The 21,990-nt window shown below is 48.4% G+C and overlaps 1 protein-coding gene across 18 annotated transcripts in view; it reads left to right on the top strand.

The window, feature by feature from the left end:
* ST3GAL3 (ST3 beta-galactoside alpha-2,3-sialyltransferase 3) overlaps positions 1-21,990 on the top strand; it is a 369,636-nt gene that overhangs the window by 15,258 nt on the left and 332,388 nt on the right. For 15 of the 18 annotated variants that reach the window (XR_005583508.1, XR_005583506.1, XR_005583510.1 and 12 more), the window contains exons 1-2: positions 6,318-6,430; positions 13,343-13,487. Coding sequence is in view for 13 of the 18 variants with exons in the window: in XM_039483732.1 (XP_039339666.1) it covers positions 13,367-13,487 (121 nt within the window). In the remaining 5 variants the exon portion in view is untranslated. Of the gene's footprint in view, positions 1-6,317; positions 6,431-8,372; positions 8,819-13,342; positions 13,488-21,990 lie in introns of those variants that run through there. The other 3 variants (XM_039483724.1, XM_039483723.1, XM_039483725.1) reach the window with 3 other exon arrangements.

The raw sequence follows: 21,990 nt of genomic DNA, 5'->3' as shown, positions 1-21,990 counted from the left end.
CTGTTCCAGTTTCAATTCCTCTTTCTTAAACATGGAAGACCAGAATTGCACATGGTATTCAGATGAGGTCACACCAGTGCCTTGTTTAGCATTATATCATGGTAACACTTGCCAGTCTCTACAAGGAATACCTTGACTGATGCATCCTAGCATTGCTCTAGCCTTTTTCACGGCTGCATCACATTTTGTGATCAATCAGTACACCCAGGTCTTTCGCCTCCTCTGTCATTTCAAGCTGATATATCCCCAGTTTATAGCAAAAATTCTCATTGTTACTCCCTAAATGTATGACCTTGTACTTTGCACTATTACATTTCATCCCATTTCTATCACACTAGTTTGCAATATTGTACTGGGTTGAAGGAGCATAGTCCTAGATTGGAGAGGAGATGGTAAGGGATAAACCCGCTCAACCTAGGCGCTGACTTCAGGGCTGCTCCAGGGCTGGAGCACCAACAGAAAAAAATTGGTGGGTGCTCAGCACCCACCGGCAGCCCCCCCTTCTCCCTCCAGAGCTTTTTGCCCACCAGTGCTGGCAGCTCCACCGATCAACTCCCCCTCCCCTCCTAGCGCCTCCTGCCCACCCGATCTGCTGTTCCAGAGTGTGCAGGAGGTGCTGGGAGAAGGGGGGACAGAGTGCTTGGGGGAGGGGGGAGGGGGCCTGCGGCTGACCAGGGGTTGAGCACCCCCCCCCCGGGACAATTGGAAGCTGGCATCTGTATGAGGATTATTGGGGTTTACAGAAGAGCTATGGAAGAGGCCAAGAGACTTTCCCGGTCCTTGTCCATAGACACCGCAGGGCATGCCCAGCTGGAGTTTGCTGTGATTGCATTTTCTCTCGGTTACGATCCCTTTTCGTATTTGTGGGTTTTCTTTTTTCTTTTTTTTGGATAAACATCATCCTCCGAAAACGTGTCTCTAGGCTGCCCAAGCCAAACTCTGACCCCTTGTATGGGCTGCACTCAGCCGTGGCAATCTAGTCTGACTTCCTGTATAACACAGGCCAGAGAACTTCACTGAATTAGTTCCCATTTGAACTAGAGCAGACGTTTTAGAAAAAATCCAATCTTGATTTTAAAATTGCCAATGATGGGATGATCCACAACTATCCTTGGTAAATTGGTTCAACGGATAATTAATCTGATTAAAAAAATGTGCCTTATTTCTAGTCTTCAACTTCCATCTGTTGGATCTTGTTACACCTTTGTCTGCTAAACTGAAGAGCCCATTATCGAAGTTTTGTTTCCCATGTGAGTATTTATAGACTGTGATCAAGTCAGCCCTTAACCTTCTCTTGGTTAAACTTAACAGATTGAGATCCTGGAGTCGCTCACACTAGACAGGTTTTCCAGTCCCTTAATCATTCTTATAGCTCTTCTCTGAGCCCTAATTATTCAACATCATTCTTAAAATGTTGACACCAGAACTGGACACAATATTCCAGTAACAGTCTGACCTGCGCCACATATTACCTACTCCTACTTGAGATTCCCATTTATACATCCCAGGATCCCATTAGCCCTTTTGGTCACAGCATCACAGTGGAAGATCATGTTCAGCTGATTATCCACCATGACTCCCAAACCTTTTTTTCAGAGTCACTGCTTCCCAGGATAGAGGCCCCGATCCTGTAAGTATGGCCGACATTCTTTGTTCTTAGATGTATAACTTTACATTTGGCCATATTAAAATTAATAGATTTACAGGTTCCAAGGCCAGATGGGACCCTTGTGATCATCTAGTCTGATTCCCTGTACAACGGAGGCCAGAGACCTGCCCCCAAATAATTCCTAGAGCAAATCTTTTAGAAAACATCCATCCAGTCTTGATTTAAAAATGGTCAGTGATGGAGAATCCACCACAACTCTTGGTAAATTGTTCCAATGGTCAGGGGCGGCTCTAGCAATTTCGCTGCCCCAAGCACGGTGGCACGCCGTGGGGGGCACTCTGCCGGTCGCCGGTCCCGGTGGACCTCCTGCAGACGTGCCTGCGGAGGGTCCGCTGGTCCGCCTGCGCATGTTCCACCGAAGCCGCGGGACCAGCGGACCCTCCACAGGCACGTCTGCGGGAGGTCCACCGGAGCCGCCTGCTGCCCTCCCAGGGACCAGCAGAGCGCCCCCCGCGGCATGCCGCCCCAAGCACCCGCTTGGCATGCTGGGGCCTGGAGCCGCCCCTGCCAATGGTTAGTTACCCTCCCTGTCAAAAATGTATGCCTTATTCCCAGTCTGCCATTGGATCATGTTAGACCTTTCTCTGTTAGATTGAAGACTCCATTATCCAATATTTGTTCCCCATGTAAGTGTTTGTAGGCTGTAATCAAGTCACTCCTTAACCTTCTCTTTGTTAGACTCAGAGTTCAATCATCACTATAAATGCATATTGTTTGCTTGTACCCAGCTCACCAAGTGATCCAGATCGGTCTGTATCAGTGACCTGTCCTCTGCATGACAACTGTGGGGCACATTGTCATTTTTGTGTGTCAGACCTGTCTGACACCCATGTGTCCTAAAGCAAGTACAATATAATACAAGTGCCATTTGGATATCTCAAAATCCTTTGCAGAATTAGATAATACAGTTGCAACATTTTTTTTGCTGCAAAGTCAGTGAGGTTTAAAAATCTGGATAGTTGAAAATAGATGAAGAGCTGATGGGGTGTGGAGATGGCAGGAGCTGCAGAGAAAAGGGCTCTTACACCCAGAGTGGAGAGTTGTGCTGAAAAAGGGAGAGAGGGTCAGTGCTACACAGGAGCTTGGAGTGGGGGAATAAGAGGAGAAGAGAGAAGACTATGGAGGATTTTTAAAGCAGGGAGAATGGGTTTGAACTGAATCCTGCAATGACCAGAGACCCAGTAGAGTTTTTTTGAGGATGGAGTCAGGAATGTCTGGATGATAACTTCATCACAGGTGAAGCTCAGGTGGTGGTATGCAGGAGGAAGATGGGGGATGCATGCATTTGATTAGCACCAGGTAGAGTTCAGTTAGTTGATTAGATCTTTCCATGTATTTTGCCATGCAGTTTACCAGGCTAATATTATTTGCAGGTGTTGGCATCAATTTGGGGGCTTTTGTTTTTTGAGATGTTTGGGAACTGTGATCCACAGCCAGAAAACGCCATCACAGTCGACAATGCTGTTGACAGGTTCCTCGGAGAGAGAGAGAGAGAGAATGAATGGTACCTGGAGACTGGTCATCCCACCAGTGGTCCATGTAGGACATGCTGTGGGGGGGGGGGTGTAGGAAGCTCGTGCTGCCATTGCTTATGCTGTACTTATTCTGGGATAAACAGAGAATTTAACGGTGGTATAAATCTGGAACCCTTTACCAAAGAAAAACCATGGTGAGTTATTTTGGGCTTATCTATGGCAGGCATGGGAGAAGTGGTTATACTTTGTTTACTGCTTCCTTTGAATGCATTGTTCTGCTCCCTTGAAGAGCTTCTGCAGCCTCTTTTCTATCCCTGGGACCTGACTGGTGCCGTTGCTGCTATTATTGCCCCAGTGAGTGACTTGTCTGAGCTCTCTGAATCTGTGTGGCCTGCTGGCTTTCACTTAGTGAGCATATCTCATCCTTAGTATGGATCTGATGCACTGGAGCAGAGCAGTCTTGTCTTGTTTCCATTCTGCAGCCACCTGAAGGAAATGTCCAGAGTAAATAAATAAATGTAGGTGGATTTAGGGACACGGGGGGGAAGCTTCATATTTTTGACATAGGCCCTAATTCTTAGGCTCATGGAGCTCTTCTTTGATTTTTTTTGTTACCAGTGCAGCATGGGCGTTAGAGATGGGGCAATCCTCGTGGCTCCCATACAGTCTGCATGATGCAGGATTGTTCCCTACACTACCTCATCTGATAAAGATTTTCCTGCTACCCCACAATTTTCCTTTACCTCCTTGTTACTCTCCCCCTTGTGCCTTCATATCCCTTCTTAAGCCCCAATTCTGCAAGGAGCTCTATGGAGGAATGGACTTTTTGCCCCCAGTGACAGGGCTCTCTGCAAGCAGCATCCATCCCCATGGAGTTAATTGCCAGATCAGGATCTTACTGTGCTCACCCTTCCCATATATTTTATGCTTAAAGCCCAGCTGTACTGTTAATGCGCAATCCTGCAGTCGCTGAGGGAACTGCATTCCTAGTGCGGACAAAGGCAGTGGAGGAATCTACCTCTTCACTGAAGGTTCTCAGCACCCTGAAGGATGACAGGATTTTTAGTTCTTCTAATCCAATCCCTCCAGGGCTTGGGCATTTTTGTTGCTCTGATCTGCATGCCTCCCGCTTCTCCCAGCATGGCCTGACAGGCCCAGGTGCAGTGCCCTAGAGCACTGCCTGCAGCGAGGCAGTACTGCCAGGCTGCTCCCTGCACTGAGTCACGACTGAACTGGAGCAGAGCTGGGACTGTGGTGTGACCGCTCTTCCCGTCTCTGTGAGTGCCAGGGGATGAATGGCTGTCACGGGCTCCTAGCACAGCCCCTGCACTGCCAGCAGGGCTCCCTCCCGGGGGGCTGGGATGGAGACAGCGCCAGGGCTCGGGGTTAGATTTTTCCACGTGGGGCCGGGCTGATGCCAGGGCTTGCGATGTGGTAGCAGCAGCCAGGCGCGCAGCGTGCAGGGCTGGCGGAGGTAGCTGGGTCTCCGCCCCTCACTCGCTGCCACGGAGCCCCAGGGGTTGGACAGGCTCCTCTGGCCAGCGGGGGTGGTGGGCCCTGGGGGGTGACCAGTGTGGGGCGGGGGCATGTGCAGTGGAGGGGGGGACGCTGTGTAGCGTGTGGTGGGGGCGGCGTTGTGCAGTGGAGGGGGGCGCTGTGTAGTGTGTGTTGGGGCGTTGTGCACTGGAGGGGTTGTGTGTGTGTGTGTGTGAGGAGGCGTTGTGCAGTGGAGGGGTTGTGGTGCGTGTGTGTGTGAGGGGAGGTGTGCAGTGGAGGGGTTGTGGTGCGTGTGAGGCGTTGTGCAGTGGAGGCGCTGTGTGGCGTGTGTTGGGGAGGCATTGTGCAGCAGAGGGGGTTGTGGGGTGTGTGTGAGGGAGGCATTATGCAGTGGAGGGGTTGTGGTGCGTGTGTGTGTGAGGGGGGAGGCATTGTGCAGTGGAGGGGTTGTGGTGCGTGTGTGTGAGGGGAGGTGTGCAGCGGAGGTTGTGGGGTGTGTGTGAGGCGTTGTGCAGTGGAGGGGGTGGTGGTGCGGGTGTGTGTGAGGGGGGAGGCACTGTGCAGTGGAGGGGTTGTGGTGCGTGTGTGTGAGGAGGTGTGCAGCGGAGGGGGTTGTGGGGTGTGTGTGAGGCGTTTTGCAGTGGAGGGGGTTGTGGTGAGGTGAGGCGTTGTGCGGTGGAGGGGGGTTGTGGGATGTGTGTGTGTGAGGGGGGAGGCGTTGTGCAGTGGAGGGGGTTGTGGGGTGTGTGTGTGGGCGCTGTGCAGTGGAGGGGGCGCTGTAGCGTGTGCTGGGAGGCGTTGTGCAGCGGAGGGGTTGTGGTGTGTGTGTGTGTGGGAGGCATTGTGCAATGGAGGGGGTGTGTGTGTGTGTGTGAGAGAGAGGAGGCGTGCAGTGGAGGGAGGTTGTGGTGTGTGAGGGGAGGCGTTGTGGAGGTTGTGGGTGTGTGTGAGGAGGCGTTGTGCAGTGGAGGGGTTGTGTGTGTGTGAGGGGAGGCGTTGTGGAGGGTTGTGGGGCGCTGTGCAGTGGAGGCGCTGTGTAGCGTGTGTTGGGGAGGCGTTGTGCAGCGGAGGGGGTGGGGTGTGTGTGGGAGGCGTTGTGCAGCGGAGGTTGTGGTGTGTGTGTGTGGGGAGGTGTGCAGCGGAGGGTTGTGGGGTGTGTGAGGGGAGGCGTTGTGCAGTGGAGGGAGGTGGTGGTGTGTGAGGAGGCGTTGTGGAGGGGTTGTGGGGTGTGTGTGTGGGGCGCTGTGCAGTGGAGGGGGGCGCTGTGTAGCGTGTGTTGGGGGAGGCGTTGTGCAGCGGAGGGGGGTTGTGGTGTGTGTGTGTGAGGGGGGAGGCGTTGTGCAGTGGAGGGAGGTGGTGGTGTGTGAGGGGGGAGGCGTTGTGCAGCGGGGAGGGCGAGGGAGCGGGAGGGGGCTGTTCCCTGGCGCCGAGGCCCGGGTTCGAGTCCTGCCGGGTGCGTGAGTGAGGCGGGACCAGCTCTCGCCCAGGCACCCCCGTGAGGGGCGGTACCTTGGTGGCCCCCTGGCGTCCCGGGGAGGGACTGTCGGGCCCGCGCCTCCACCCCTCTGATTGGGCAGCGCGAAGACCACCGCCCCGTTGGATTGGGCAGCGCTGTGTCCATCCGCCCCCCCACTCGGCGCAGGATGCTCCGCGCCCTGGGATTGGCTGGGGGCCGCCCCGCCCCTAGAGCAGCCTGGAGTCCCGGCCGGGCCGCCCGGCACCTCCTGCCGCCGCTACCCGGCCTGGCGGCGTCCGCCCGAGGGGCCGCCGGGGCCTGCGCGCCGCGCCGGTGAGAGGAGGGGCCGCCGCCGGGCGCGGGGGTCGGCGGGCTGGGTCGGACAGCGCCGGCCGGTGTGTGGGGGGCCGGGCCCCCTCAGCGCCCCGAGCATCCCCGCGTCCCGCCTCAGCGCCCCCAGTGCCCCCAGGGCCCCGCGTCTCTTGTCCCGCCTCAGCGCCCCCGGGCCTCCCCAGCGTCACCCCTCTCAGCGCCCCCCCCAGGGCCCCCTTGTCCCGCCTCAGCGCTCCCCGGGCCTGCCCAGCGCCCCGCCTCAGCGCCACCCCTCAGCGCCCCCGGGCCTCCCCAGCGTCCCGCCTCAGCGTCACCCCCTCAGCGCCCCCAGGGCCCCTTGTCCCGCCCCAGCGTCACCCCCCTCAGCCCCCCCCCCAGGGCCCCCTTGTCCCGCCTCAGCGCTCCCCCCCGGGCCTGCCCAGCGCCCCGCCTCAGCGCCACCCCCTCAGCGCCCCCGGGCCTCCCCAGCGTCCCGCCTCAGCGTCACCCCTCAGCGCCCCCGGGTCTCCTCAGCGCCCCCAGGGCCCCTTGTCCCGCCTCAGCGTCACCCCTCAGCGCCCCAGGGCCCCTTGTCCCGCCTCAGCGTCACCCCCTCAGCGCCCCCAGGGCCCCCTTGTCCCGCCTCAGCGCCCCGGGCCTCCCCAGCGTCACCCCTCAGCGCCCCCAGGGCCCCCTTGTCCCGCCTCAGCGCCCCGGGCCTCCCAGCGCCCCCTCAGCGCCCCCAGGGCCCCCTTGTCCCGCCTCAGCGCCCCGGGCCTCCCCAGCGTCACCCCCTCAGCGCCCCGGGCCCCCGCGTCCCTTGTCCCGCCTCAGCGCTCCCCCGGGCCTCCCAGCGCCCCTGCCTCAGCGTCACCCCTCAGCGCCCCGGGCCTCCCCAGCGCCACCCCCTCAGCGCCCCAGGGCCTCCTTGTCCCGCCTCAGCGCCCCAGCGCCCCGAGGCCCCCTTGTCCCGCCTCAGCGCTCCTCCCCAGCGTCACCCCCTCAGCGCCCCCGAGGCCCCCTTGTCCCGCCTCAGCGCTCCTCCCCAGCGTCACCCCCTCAGCGCCCCCGAGGCCCCTTGTCCCGCCTCAGCGCTCCCGGCCTCCCAGCGCCCCGCCTCAGCGTCACCCCCTCAGCGCCCCGGGCCTCCCCAGCGCCCGCCTCAGCGTCACCCCCTCAGCGCCCCAGGGCCCGCGTCCCGCCTCAGCGCCCCGGGCCTCCCAGCGTCACCCCCTCAGCGCCCGAGCGTCCCAGCATCCCCGCCTTAGCGCCCCCGGGCCCCCACGTCCCTTGTCCCGCCTCAGCACCCCACCCCTCAGCGCTCCCGCGTCCCTTATCTGCTCCCGGCCTCAACGGCTCCTATCGGTCTCAGCGCTCCTGCCCCCTTAGCGCTCCCTCCTCAGCGTCCCCGTGTCCCTTGTTCCCTCTCAGCGCCCCCCCAGTGTCACCTCCCGTAGCGCCCCCCGCAGCCCGGCCTCAGCGGCCCCCCCACCCCTCAGCGCTCCCGCGGCCCGGCCTCAGCGGCTCCCCACCCCTCAGCGCTCCCGCGGCCCGGCCTCAGCGGCCCCTCTTCTCTTGTCCCCCCTCAGGGCCAGAGCTAGAGCAGGGTGGGCATTGGCATTGTGGCCCCTTTGGGAACCAGGGGCCGCAGGGCCAGTCCGGGTGCAGGGCTTGGGGCCATGTGGGTGTTAGGGTGTTTGTTCAAGGCTGCCCCAGGGAAAGGGGGCTGATTGCTGCTTAGCACTGTGACTGCCCTGCTTGGGCGTGGGGAGGTGGGGTGGGTTAGGCTTGGCAGCCTCAAGTCTCTTTACTTCTTGTTGTGTCTGAATGTCGTATGTTCCGTTATTCAAATTGCACTAACCTTTCTGCAGAGGTGGATCTGCGGTGTCTGCTCCCTCGTCTGCCATTGACTAGGACCTTGACTGGAGGTGCTACACAGCTTCCAGGGCTGAATGAAGTTTCTTGTTTCACTCCTGAACTGTTCAGTTCCAATCTAAATGTTTCTGAGCTCTTCAGACAGAATGTGGCTAAGCTTGGTAGATTTGCCACTCATATGTGGGCTCCTGCTAAGCATGGCTTTGTGTGCATGTGTGCTCGAGCAGCAGTTTATGCTACTGCAGGAGCAACAGGAACCAGTGTCACTTTTGTCTTCTCCAGAATGTATCTCGCCATATCCCTGTTGCAGCTAGTCTCCAGGACGGAAAATTGCATCACATGACTCTGGCCAAAAGGCACAGAGCTGACTGGTTACCAGAATACAGATGGACTACAGGCCCCTGCAATCACCTGTCATTATCCAGCACTGCCCTCTGAACTCGCTTGGAAAGCTGGGAAGAGAGTTGTTGAAGAAGAATCCCTTCCACTCTCTCTAGATTCCCTAAGCCACCTCAGTTGACCTTGTGGTAAATGGTACTAAAGATTGCCATCAATGACACCAGATTTTTGCCTATCACTAGAATGATCGTTAATGAAGTATATCAGTGCAGTCTCTAAATAGCTATTCTTTTGGTAGCTGTGTGTTAAGAATGCTCCTTTAACACAATCCTTAAATCCAGTTTTGAGAATCTTTCCTGGCTTGTCTGTCCTCCATACCAATGCTGTCACTAGCTATCACCTGAAGGGCATGGGTACACCTCATAAATTATAGCCCAAATTTCCCCCAGTGCATCCTGAACTACTGTAAATGAAAGAAGTTCCCCTAATGAAGATGGTACATTTTTTTTTTCACGATTGATTTTGATCCCAGTGAAACAGTCTAGGTGTGGGTATTATCATTTGTATTTATACCGTAGGTGGAAAATCCTTACACTGATAAATGCTCAGAACTGTTTCTGTGTGGAGGCAGGCTGCTCACTTATGCTGGTGTGGGCTTCAGAGTCTTAGTGATGGAAGAGGAAAGAACTCTTGGTGTCCTCCACAGCTACAGTGTGTCTGATGTCTATGGTTCCATCTGATGAAGGAACCTATGAGGAGAATGGAGGGGTTGCTGTACTTAGTGGTTGAAGACACAAGATCACAATCTCCTCCTTGGCCATTGCCTGGAGCATGACCTTGCTGTAATGTGGCTACCTCCTCCTTTTCCCTTGTCTTGAATTGTCTTGGTGAAGAAGGTGCTATCTGTCCTGTAGTGGTTCATGTGATGTAGAAGAGGCTTGGGGTAGCTGCTGTTCTTATTTTCCCTCCATTGGTCCCAGATGTCTATCTGTAGGCATCTTCTTTGCCAGACTAATTGTGACTAGGGCTCCCTAAGCTTCAGAAATGGAGAAGTTTCTTTAATCATCCTTTTAATTTTAACATTTCAAAATGATCTGAGGGATTCTGATGGTCATTGTGGGAGCGACACTGCTAAACCCTGTCACAGTGCTAGAAACTGTAAAGCTACTGCCTTCTTTCTGTGTCATGCAGTATTAGATGGTCAAAAAACTGAACTAAGCAGCATGCAACTCTTTGCTTAATCTTATTCAGAAGTGTGCATAACGGAACAACAGTGTTATGGGCTGCTTTCTCCTTAGATAACTGCATTACCTGTAGTACTACTTAATGTTACATTTGCCCTGCAAGTAGAAGGGTAACATTTTTCTTCCAGTGTACTCCTGTTGTGCTGGCAGGTAGTAATAATGCATGCTGAACTGCTCCTGGGCTATGAATGTTACTCATGGTTATGGGGTAGAGTGCTATTTCCTTTAGCGAAGCCCAAGTGTGCCTTTGGGGTTTTAGCTGATTGTTGGCTGGGATACTGAGGGTTTTGCTCTGCACAGAGGCGGCAGGGTGGGTAGAAAATGAACCTGCAGTGATGAACGCTACTCAAAAGCAAAGTAGGCATCTTCAGGAAGCCTTCCTGGTGGATGACCTTTATGTGATATTACAGAACACAGATCTTCTGGTTGCAAATGCACACGAATATGGGAGGCAGGGTATGGGAATTCTGTCAGTTCTACAGTAACTTCCATTGTTCTGTGCAGCTTAGGCCCATAAAATTTACGTCACTCAGGGGTGTGAATAATCCACCCTTTAATGGAGACAAGGTCTAAGAGTGTCACAGCTAATTATAAGACCAAACAGCTAGTTTACTGTAAGTAGTAAGTACATATTTAAAGGGACCATTCAAAGTGAAGTGGCCTGTTAACTCCCCTGTACTCATAGGACAAACAGCAGGGGAGTGGGTTACAGATAGTTGTAATAAGCCATAAATCCAGTGTCTTTTTAAGACCATGATTGTTAGTGTTTAGCAAGTTATGAATTTAAGCTCCCAGGCTTGTCTTTTGAAAATGTTGTGCAGGTGTCCTTTGAGGATGAGGACTGATCAGATATAGAATAATCGTTTTGCGAAGTGTTCACACACAGGTGATGTGGTATTTGTCTTTTATTATTTTCCTGTGCAAGTTCATTGAGAGTGTAGTGATTGTGTGGTTTCACCCCATAGTCACTGGATGTGGTAACCACATGTTGTGATAGGAATGCGTAAGATCCTTGGATCTCTAAAGATGTGTTGGGGAGTGCGTTGATAATTGAAGCAGTGGAGATGTCTGCATGTTTTGCATCTGTTGTTCTGGCAGGGTCTGGTACCGCTTTTAGATGGTGTGCCCTGGTCTGTGGAGAACTTGCTTCTGTTGATGAGGTTGGGGGGTTGTTTGAAGACCAGAAGAGGGGATTCAGGAAAGATTTCTCTCAGGATAGGGTCCCCATTCAGTATGGGTTATAGTTATTTGATACCCTGTGTGGGTTCCAGTGTGGGGTGTTAAATAATTACTTGGGGTCTGTGCTTGGAGGAGGTTTTATTTCTGTATTGAAGCCAGCTTTCTAACTACTTATGCTAAGCTTGTCCCTCTAGTTCTACAACAACATATTCTTGGAACCTTTCACTGGGATTTTGTAGAATCTCCCCAGCATTTCTGAAGTCTGCTATTAAAGTTAAGCTGAGGGGATGTTAATGGAAGACTTCCCTGGTGTGAACTTTTGCTGTGTTTGAAACAGATAGTTTAGAACAAGGCTTGGGTGGGGGGGGGGGGACCCAAACCAGGCACCATTTATAAGTAGACATGAAAGACAAGGTCGGGGTTCCCACCAGCAAGATCGAGGAGTACCACGTGGGTGAGAAGTCTACTGTCCCCTCCCCTAGCTGCCTAGAGGAGTGGAGAGATTTCTACTAGGATGTCTTAGGAGCCCGCTTGTGGGGCTTTTATCATTCGTATCAGCCTGTGGCTGGTAGATTTCAGATATACTTAAAGATCCCCATTCCTCTTTTTGCTTAGGCCTGGTTTAAATCTAGTTTTTGTATTGGTGTAACTGCTATGGTTATGGGTGTGGCATTTTTAAAAAACTGAAATAGTTATACTGAGGTAACAGATTTCACACTAGGGGGTTGTGCCCCTGTACTTTATTCACCTTCCTGTAAAGGTATAGGCTCTTTCAGTAAAAGCATTTTTATACTAATATAACTGGTCCACATTGTGGAGTTGTACTTCCATCCTTCCTTGAATGGGTTACAGGTTTTTGAATCTGTCCACTGGTACTGAGTAAATCTTTAATTGTCATTGCTGAGAGTTATACTTAAGAAATCAACCATCTTCTTCCTCTAACTGGCAACCTTCTCATCTTCACCACACAGGACACTAGTGCATTTTCCTTCCCCAATAAGCTGTTTTGTGAACTTTCCCATATTGCAAAAAGAACAGGAGTACTTGTGGTACCTTAGAGACTAACAAATTTATTTCAGCATAAGCTTTCGTGGGCTACAGCTCACTTCTTCGGATGCATAGAATGGAACATACAGACAGGAGATATTTATACATACAGAGAACATGAAAAGGTGGAAGTATGCAAACCAACAGGAAGAGTCTAATCAATTGAGATGAGCTATCAGCAGCAGGAGAAAAAAAACTTTTGAAGTGATAATTAAGATGACCCATAGAAGGTGTGAGGAGAACTTAACCTAGGGAAATAGATTCAGTTAGTGTAATGATCCAACCGTTCCCAGTCTCTGTTTAGGCCTGAGTTAATTGTATCTAATTTGCATATTAATTTGAGTTCAGCAGTCTCTCTTTGGAGTCTGTTTTTGAAGTTTTTTTGTTGCAAAATTGCCACCTTCAAGTCTGTCACTGAGTGGTTAGAGAGGTTGAAGTGTTCTCCCACTGGTTTTGGTATATATCATGTGCCAGCAATGCCCCTCTGCCATGTACATTAGCCAAACCGGACAGTCTCTACGCAAAAGAATAAATGGACACACATGTGACATCAGGAATCATAACATTCAAAAACCAGTGGGAGAACCAGCATGTTGGTATAGAGTGTTTAATGCAGTCTGTTATACAAATTAACTAATTAACACCTTTGAGGATGACATTGGTTGAAGTCTTGAAATGGTGTTTTGTGCTGTCTCCTACTGGTGAGAGTAGTAGATGTAAAATTTAAGCACCCAAGTGAGTTTTCTTCCACTTTGCTAATTAAGGAACCTGTAACAGGATTATGGGGGGAGTTGAGGGAACTGAAATCTATAATTCCAAACACCCTATTTATTACTTCTCAGGAATTCCTGCATGCTCTGAATGTTATGTTTTTCTAATGACACTGTCTGGGCTTTTCTATGCTGCCTCCCTTGGAAGAAGCTTGTTTAGGGTCTGCTTAGCTATGATAGCCTGACACTGTATTTTACGAGGTCAGCTGGCTGCACGCACACAGTGAATTGAAAGTGAACTGAGCAGGCTTCTTGTTATTATGTAGTGTCCTAATGGCTCTTTAGAATGGCCGTTACTGACTGAGACCAAAGTTATGTTAATTTTAATTTCACTGGCATCATATTTGGATAACTTGTATGAGTTTTACATTGCTCAGAACATTGACTTGCTTCTTGACTTTCTCATGTTTATAGTGCACTTGCTCTTGAATGAATTGCAAGCTAGATGATTTAAGGTTCAAACTGTTTTTCTCCTCCAGGTCATGTAGAAGAGCAGATTTCGTATGAAGATGGGATTGTTGGTGTTTATGCGTAACCTGCTGCTAGCCCTTTGTCTCTTTCTGGTACTTGGATTTCTTTATTACTCTGCATGGAAGCTGCACCTTCTCAGATGGGAGGACACAAGTAAGTATAGGAACTCTTGCCAGTCCATCTTTAAATGCTCATGAAGTAGTTGTTACATGATGATGTGGTTTTGTGTGTTTCAAGTTTGACGTAGTAGAGTGATGGGAATAAACCCAATCAATTGTTGGAGCTTCAGCATATTGTAGAGGTTGAATTTGTAATTATTTACAGATCCTCTTCATGGCTTTGGATTATCAATGGGTACAAGAACAAAGTTCATGCATCTAATATATCAATTATAGGCTTGCCATTTTTAGGTTTTATTATTTTTTTGTGGAATGGGATCCTTAATTATATTGTCCAAACTAATTGACCTTTGGAATTATTTGCATCTGTTCTGGGATGAAGTGTTGCTCACTGTGTATTTTTTTAAATCTTTTTGGCTTGTGGCAAACAGGTAAAGCAAGATGATCTCTCTCCAGGTGCTTTTGAATGTCTTTAGTGGGCTCTTCTTTCCATCTCTGGATTTTTACATTCTCTATCCAGCATCTCCTTATTTCTTCCTTACATCAGTCCTCATTTTCCCTTTCTCCACTACCTTCAGTACTTACCAGTTATCTGTCATCTTGAAGGATGTCTCCTCCATCCAACTGAAAAAAAGCTTGTCCTTATTTTTAAGTTATGAAAGCAGTTACTCAAATCCATGCTGATTATTTAATGTTCCTTTGCATGTAACTTTGGTCTGCAACTGTTTTTTTCACTATGCTATTTCCGTAGTACAGGGTACTCCTCACTTCCACTTCTCTTGGTTTCTTATCGCATCTTGTCTGATGACTGAGTCTGTGAGCTATAAGTACCCAGCTCTCCCTTATAACATCATTCAGACAGTAGGAATGCTGTTATTGAGTTTGTTTTTAACTTGTCTGGTATTCAAGTAGGTTAGAAGATACTTTAGATTGCAAGACCTTCTGGGCAGGAATTGTCTTTTTGTGTGTGCTCAGCAACCAACACAAATGGTGCTTCAGTCCTGATTGGGGCCTTTGGGTGCTATTACAATATAAATATTAATAGCTACTGCTATTAATAACCTGTGGGGAAGTGCTTCCATTCTGAATGGAAGGAACAAGCTGAGTGAGGTTTTAAAATGAATGCAGTGGCACAGCCTGTCAGTCTGAGAATGCTGTGTATCTTCATCCTTCTTTTTCTTCTTTATTTTTTTAACAGTATCAAAAAGTGTCGAGGCTTTCCAGAACCTGTTGAAAGACATGGTTCCTACCCAAACAGATCACAATCTGATTTTAATTTGCTTATGCTATCTGTTGTCTGTACTGTACGTGGTGCATGACAAGATGTTAGCCTAGGCTCTGAATTTCCTCTTTTTTTTTTGCACATTTTTGTCATTTGTTCATTTAGTTTTGTGGGTGGTATGCTAAAATGACTGACGTTTTTAATTCCAACATGATTCTTTATGTAGTAATGACAAATGCTTAACTTCTTGTTCAGCCTTTTAAGTCAGCACATGTGACATCCCAGATCTCCAGGAATGCAACATGTGAATGCATGATGCTGTTGGTTGCTACAGGACACAGCCTAGCAGAATAGCTTCTGAAGCGCCTGCTTTCTAAGCAGGTTTTATATCCCTATCATGCCCAGACACAATGAGATGAATGCAGGATGAAGTAGCAACTGTACAAATACACAGAAAAGGATCCTGCTTAAGATGCATCTTACTGATCTCACAGACTGATAAGAGCAGAAAAAGAGTTATCTGTTAGTACAAAAGATGTTACCAGGAACATTACAAATGATGTCTTATTGATCCCCAAAGGAGCACTAACAGATACTGGTGTAAAAATGCAAGTTTTCCTAAGTCCAGGCAAGCCTCAGGTTCCCCTTAGATTCTAAGTGTGTGTGTGTGGTGCATATAGTTGATTTTTTTCCCCCCAAATACTCTCTCAACTTATTCTTTGAAAGAAAAAGTATGAAGTTTAACTTATGTTTTAAAAAAAAAAAACACACACACACCCCACAAACCCCTAGGGAACCACATACAAAAACCCGTTAAAAGGAAGTTAAGGTTGCAAAGTCAAAAGACTTGAAATTTAAGAAATGCCAAAAGTAAGGTTGCCCAGGCATTCAGTATTCTTTTTATCCTTATTATTCAGTGTGTGCCCTTACCAAGTAATTAATGACTGTACAGCATACACATGAGAGAGCAGAATTAAGGTTACATTTACTAACTTAAGTACTTGACTTGACACCCTAAATATACTGTTTCTTTAAGTAATTCTATATACTCTTTATCCATCTCCTATAACCAATGTTTTTGTCCTGACTGAATGATTGACTGAATGACTCTTAAACTTTTGTGGTGTGGTGTTCATCTCCCTTGCCATTCTGCTCCATTCTTTGTGCTACTAGCAGCATGAAATTCACTGTAATCCTGATGACTGATGCATCTGTACTCTCTTCAGAGATCATGATTCTAGTGAATTTAACTCTTATGTTGTGCTTGCCATAGAGTGGTATGGAGTACAGTGAAAGGTGCAGAGAATAGGAGAGATGCTATCAGTGACCGAAGCCCCTGCCACGTCAGGGAATTGATTAGGTAAAATATGCCTAGGTGATCCTGTTAGATGAGTGTGAATGGTGACACTGTAAGGAATCTAGCCATACTAGGCTTTAACCTGCTCTCTAAGCAGTTGCTGTACCGTTTGAGCTAAAGAAGAATGCATGGCCAAAAAGCTTCCTTAACACAGAGTTAAGGTTCCATCTAGTTTAAGGCCAGAAGGGACTGTAAGATCATTGAGTCTGACCTGCTGTGTATTCTGGGCTGTTCATCCAAATATCCTTATATTGGGCTCAAAGACTTTAAAGCATTTCGGTCCTAAACATTGAGTACCATAGGCAGAGAATAGGAGAGATGCCACCAATGACCGAAGCCCCTGCCATGTCAGGGAATTGATTAGGTGAAATATGCCTAGGTGATCCTAGCAGGGGATCCATGCTGTAGAGCAGTGGTTTTCAAACTTTTTTCCTGGGGATCTAGTTGAAGAAAATTGTTGATGCCTGTGACCCAACGGAGCTGAGGGGTTTGGGGTGTGGGAGGGGCTCAGGGCTGGGGCAGAGGGTTGGGGTGCAGGGGTGAGGATTGCAGGATGTGTCTGGGAATGAGGGGTTCAGGGTGTGGGAGGGGGCTCTGGACTGGGGAAGGGGGTTGGGGTGCAAGAGGGGGTCAAGGCTCTGGGCTGGGGCTGCAGGCTCTGGGGTGGGGCCAGAGATGAGATGTTTGGGGTGCAGGAAGTGGTTCCAGTTTTGGGGAGGCTCAGGGCTGGGACAGGGAATTGGGACACAGGGTTGGGGTGCAGCCTTACCTCCGGTGGCTCCCGGTCCACAGCGCAGCCGGGTGCAGAGGCAGGCTTCCCACCTATCCTGGCACCGCGGCCCACGCTGCGCCCTGGAAGTGGCCAGCAACAGGTCTGGCTCCTAGGTGGAGGTGTGCAAGTGGCTCTGTGTGGCTCTTTCCACAGGCACTGCCTTCCCCCCAGCTCCCAGCCAATGGGAGTGTGGAGCTGGTGCTCGGGGTTGGGGCAGCACGCAGAGCCCCGTGGCCCTCCTGTCTAGAAGCTGGACCCGCTGCTGGCCGCTTTTGGGGTGCAGCAAGGTATCGGAACAGGTAGGCACTAGCCTGCCTTAGCTGGGCAGCACCGCCGATGGGACTTTTAATGTCCCAGTCAGTGGTGCTGACCAGAGCCACTAGGGTCCCTGGGTGCTGAGCAAGGGAACCCAGTGCCTTACATGTTGCGACCCAATACTTGGTTGTGACTTGAACGTTGAAAAACACTGCTGTAGAGGAAGGTGATGGTGAGGGTCCTCCCAAGGTCCCTGCCAGTCTGATCTGGGAGTGAGGGGGTGGAATTCCTTCCCAAGACAAAATCTGGTGATCAGTTGGACCCTGAGTATGTGAGCAAGATGCACCAGCCAGGCATCTAAGAAATAGGATTATATGTATGAACTCAGAGCACTAGTCCGTTCCATGTCCCATTACCAGCTGTGGCCAATCTCTGATGCTTTAGAGGAAGACGGGGGAAACAGACCCCAGAATATATCAGGCTGATTGCCCATATGACGGGGAGGAATCTTTCCTGACCCCTGCAGGCATCTATCTGAAGCATGAGATTTGATCATAGTTATTGTCTTAATGCAGAGCTACAAGTGTTATGAGTATGTTCAGCGCAACACATAGCTTCCTGTTCTTCCCATGGCCTGTGAAGGAGGGGAATGAACAGTGTGGTTCACAGATACCAAGGCTGGATGGGACCATCAAGACTAACCAGTCTAAATCTCTCTCTCTCTCTCACACACACACACACACACACACTAGAATTTATTTCATAAGCTGAATTCAAGCATGCTTTTAGAAAGATATCCAATTACACCTAATGACTCCAAGGGGTGTTGAATCTACCACCTTCCCTGGTAAGCTGTTCTAATGTTGAATTTTGTTTACTGTTAGGAGATTGCATCTTGTTTCAAGGTTGTTTTTTGAGCTTCAGAATCCAGTGGCTGGAAGCTGTTATGCTTTTGTCAGTAAGGTTGAAAACTCCCACACTATCATATATCTTTTTCCATGTGTAAGTACCTATACACAGAGATTAGGCCACCCCTGAACCTTCTCTGTGATAAGTTTAGTTCCTTAAGTCTCACAGTGTAAGGTTTGTTTTTTATCCGCTGGATCATTTTTGGGATCCTCTTTCAAAATCTTGCTAGTATTTTCACATCCTTTTTCAAGTGAACTGGGCACAGTACTCCAGCATTGGTCTGACCAATAAGGAGTATAGAGGCAAGATCTCTTCCCTACTTCTACTTTATATCTCCTCCTTATACATCCAAGGACTACATTAGCCATTTTTGCCACAGCATTGCAGTGAGTGCTCATGTTAGGGGTCATTGTAGGTAATCACCTCAAATCCCTTCTCTGAGTCACAGCTTTCCAAGCCAGTCTCCCATCTGGATAGATACAGATTGCATTCTTTGTTTCCAGATATATTACTTTGTTAAAACATGTTTTGTTGGATTGTAACGATCTGCAAAGGTGATTCAGATCACTCTGTCAGTAACCCATCTGTCCTCCTTGTTATTTAATACCACCAATCTTTGTCATCTGCAAATATTACCAGCACAGATTTCATTTAATTATCTGGATTAATTAAAAAAAACCCAACTGAATAGTGTTGGACCAAGCACTGATCCCTGAGAGACCCTGCTAGATATGCCCTGCTCCTTGATGTTTTCTCCATTAGCAACAATATTTTGAGATCTGTAACTGAGCCAATTTTAATCCATCTAACGTGTAAGCCCTGTTAGTTCCATATAATGTAAGTTTTTTAATCAAAATGTCATGTGGAACTAAGTCTAATGCCTAGGAGAAATCCAAGTGTACTGTATCAACATAGTTGCCTTTTATCAGCTAGGCCTCCAACAAATCAAAACAAACCAACAACCACCCAGGTTTGTTTGGCAAAATCTGCCTTCTGACTGGCATTAATTATATTTTTAGCCTCTAATGCTTTGAAAGTCCTGAGTTAACCATTCCATTATCTTACCCAGGATTGATGTCAAGCTAACTGGTCTGTAGTTCCCTGGGTTGTCCCTTTTGTGCGCGCTCTCCCTCTCTCGCTCCTCCTTTTTTTTTTTTTTAACGCATATTAACAGCCCTCCAATCCTTTGCAATTTTGCCAGATATCCAAGATTTGTTAAAAATTAACCTTAGTGATTCAGAGAGCTCCTCAGCTAGTTCTTGTAAGACTCTTGAGTGTAAGTTATCTGGCCTGTGGAATTGAAAGTGTTTAACAGATGTTGCATCACATCATCCTTTGTTACATATGGTAAACTTTCTGTTCCACCTGCAATACCATATGGGATGGACATATCCTTCTGGTTTGTTTCAGATATAGACCAGTAATATCTATTGAATACTTCAGCCTCTTCTACATCACTATTTACAGTTTTACTGTCTGCATCTGGGAATGGACTTATACCTGACACGGGGTTTTTCTTGTTCCTAATAATTTTGTTAAAAATTTCTTCTGACTGTTTTTAACTCTTGTGGACATTAATATTTCATTTAAGGGAATCCTTTAGCTTCCCTTAAGTCACCTACATTTTTAATTTGTAACTTATATTCACTGCAATTTACTTCCCCTCTCTTCCATTCTTACTTATTTTATTACTGCTTTTACATCTACTTTTAACCAGGATGGCTTCTTGTCTAGTGTAACTCTTTTTTATGTCTATGGAATCATGGCTGTTTAGGTACCTGGTAGGATGTCCTTAAATAGCTCCCAGTTTTCATTAACACTTCCCACTTTAAATTTAATGTTCCCATTTATGCTGACAGTTGTTTTAAACTTGAAAAACTGGCTCTTTTGGAGTTCCAAATATACATATTATTGGTCAGTGCTGTGTTCTCTTTGCACAAAGTAAATGTACATTGATTGCGATCACTGGTGCCTAGGTAATTGCTGGTCTTAGGTCAGCACCTAACCTCCTTGTTTGTCAGAATGAGGTCCAATATTGAATTATGTTGGGCCTAATTTTGCGGGGGGAGGGACTCTGTACATCCTTTCTGTAGCACAGGCGACTTGCTACGTGTAGCATAGGTGTGAAATGGCCCATTTATCTCGGTGGGTGCTGTCAGCTGAATGAGGACACCCTGTAGAGATATTACATGTACTGAACATGCCTGTTCTTGTTTGCCATCACAAACTCAGTCTGTCATGCCTAGTGAACCTGGTAGGAATTCAGTGAGCATCTCCCAGCACAGAATTGATCCAGCTCTTCTTGTGTAATTTTTACCATGGTACCAAGTCCCTCTCATATCAGCCCAGTGGCACACTACCATACTAGACTTTATATCATGCGCACAATAATGCCCCCCAGCCTGTCCCAGGATGGGATTTGGCACTAGATGATTACTGGTGGAGTGCTGAAATTCCTCAAAACTGGCACTCACCCTTCCCTTCCAAAAGATAAATCTGCAATAACTTGAAATATTTTGTTTTCTAAATTGGTTCTAGATAGTGTTTAGTATTTGAGCTTAGGGGCAGTCCAAGGACAAATGGTTCCAAATATTTGAGAATTAAAAGCAGGTGATTTTGGGGTGCTGTAACTTGGGAGCTCCTTGACCAAATGACCCAAGACGTGCACCACCAACATATACCAGGGCTTTGGAGCGGAGCGCTGAGCTGGAGCTGGAGCGCGGAGAAGCTCCGGAGCAGTGGAGCTGCAGGTTTTTGCCTGGAGCTGGAGCGGAGCCGGAGCACAGGTCCAAAGCCCTGACATATACTCCGATCCCTTAACAGTTATAGCAGTTTTCAAGAGACCTAGGCATATAGATTTTAGAACTGATTTTTTTTCCCAAGGTGCTCTCACAAAGTTGTCCAACTGTAAGCATGGCAATTACTATCGCGTCTCCATAATTCCCATCAGTGTTCCCGCTAATATTTTCCATTCATGTGCGGAATGAATTTTGTTATGTGCAGCACCAGTATCGAGGTAATATGCGGATGTGTGCCATCACTTCCATACTTTCACGGCAACCCTTATCCCACTAAGAGCTCACAATGTCCCACTGCTAGTACCATCTTAGGGATGATCTGTCTTCAGGTGATGTCTGCAATACCTATCTGTTCATTCCTACAAGCCTCCTTCTACAAGGATCAATACATGCTTTGCAAACTATACATATAAATGCACCACTGAAATGCAGCCACCTTTGAGGAAGAAAGTCAGCAGCCAGCTAGGCCAACAGCATAGAGAGCACTGTGCAATAGTTTGGAAAGAGGAGGGGAATTTTGGATAGGAAGAATGTTTTCCTCTTATGCAAAATGCTTGAAATATTCAATGTTCAGACTGGTCTTCATCTGTAAAGGTCTCATATGAATGTAAAATATAATATCACAATTTAGAAATCAAAGTAAATGTTTCTTTTTAAATCAGGACACTAAGGCTCAAAATATTTTTTTTAAAAACTCACATTCCCTTTACTACCATCCTCTTGTATTAACAATACAAAGCACTTTAAAAGTCCTATAAACTATTCAACCTTCATGTTGTTTATATTTTACACTGGATTAGCTTGGACAATTAAAGTAGCACAGTCAAGTTCACCTTCCGATTCTCATGCACACACATAATGTTCCAGTGTCTCGGTTGTTACAGTGAAACACATACAGCTCTGTAAATTTACACAGCACTTTACAAATACATGGGCTCAGGCAAAATTTCACTTGACATGAAGTTCTCCCACTTCTTTCCATGAGGCCACTCACATGAGTAACAGCTACATGAGTAATACTTTACTGGATCAGGCCCCTAGATAAACCACATTTCCTCCTGCCCACAAAAAGCTTTGCAAACACTGTGAGGGGTTTAAATTCACAACAGGGAATTATTGTTACTGGAAATCAGACAAAAACAGTCACAAAAACATTTCCATTAGTCCTAGTTTTGGTAATTTCCTTTTAAAACACAAATAAAAAAGCCAACAATATTTAGTGTT

The sequence above is a fragment of the Mauremys reevesii genome, linkage group 8 (assembly GCF_016161935.1).
Source record: "Mauremys reevesii isolate NIE-2019 linkage group 8, ASM1616193v1, whole genome shotgun sequence".
Classification (NCBI taxonomy): Eukaryota; Metazoa; Chordata; order Testudines; family Geoemydidae; genus Mauremys; species Mauremys reevesii.
The sequence above is the reverse complement of the archived record's forward strand: the minus strand, read 5'-3'. Positions and strand labels throughout refer to the sequence as shown.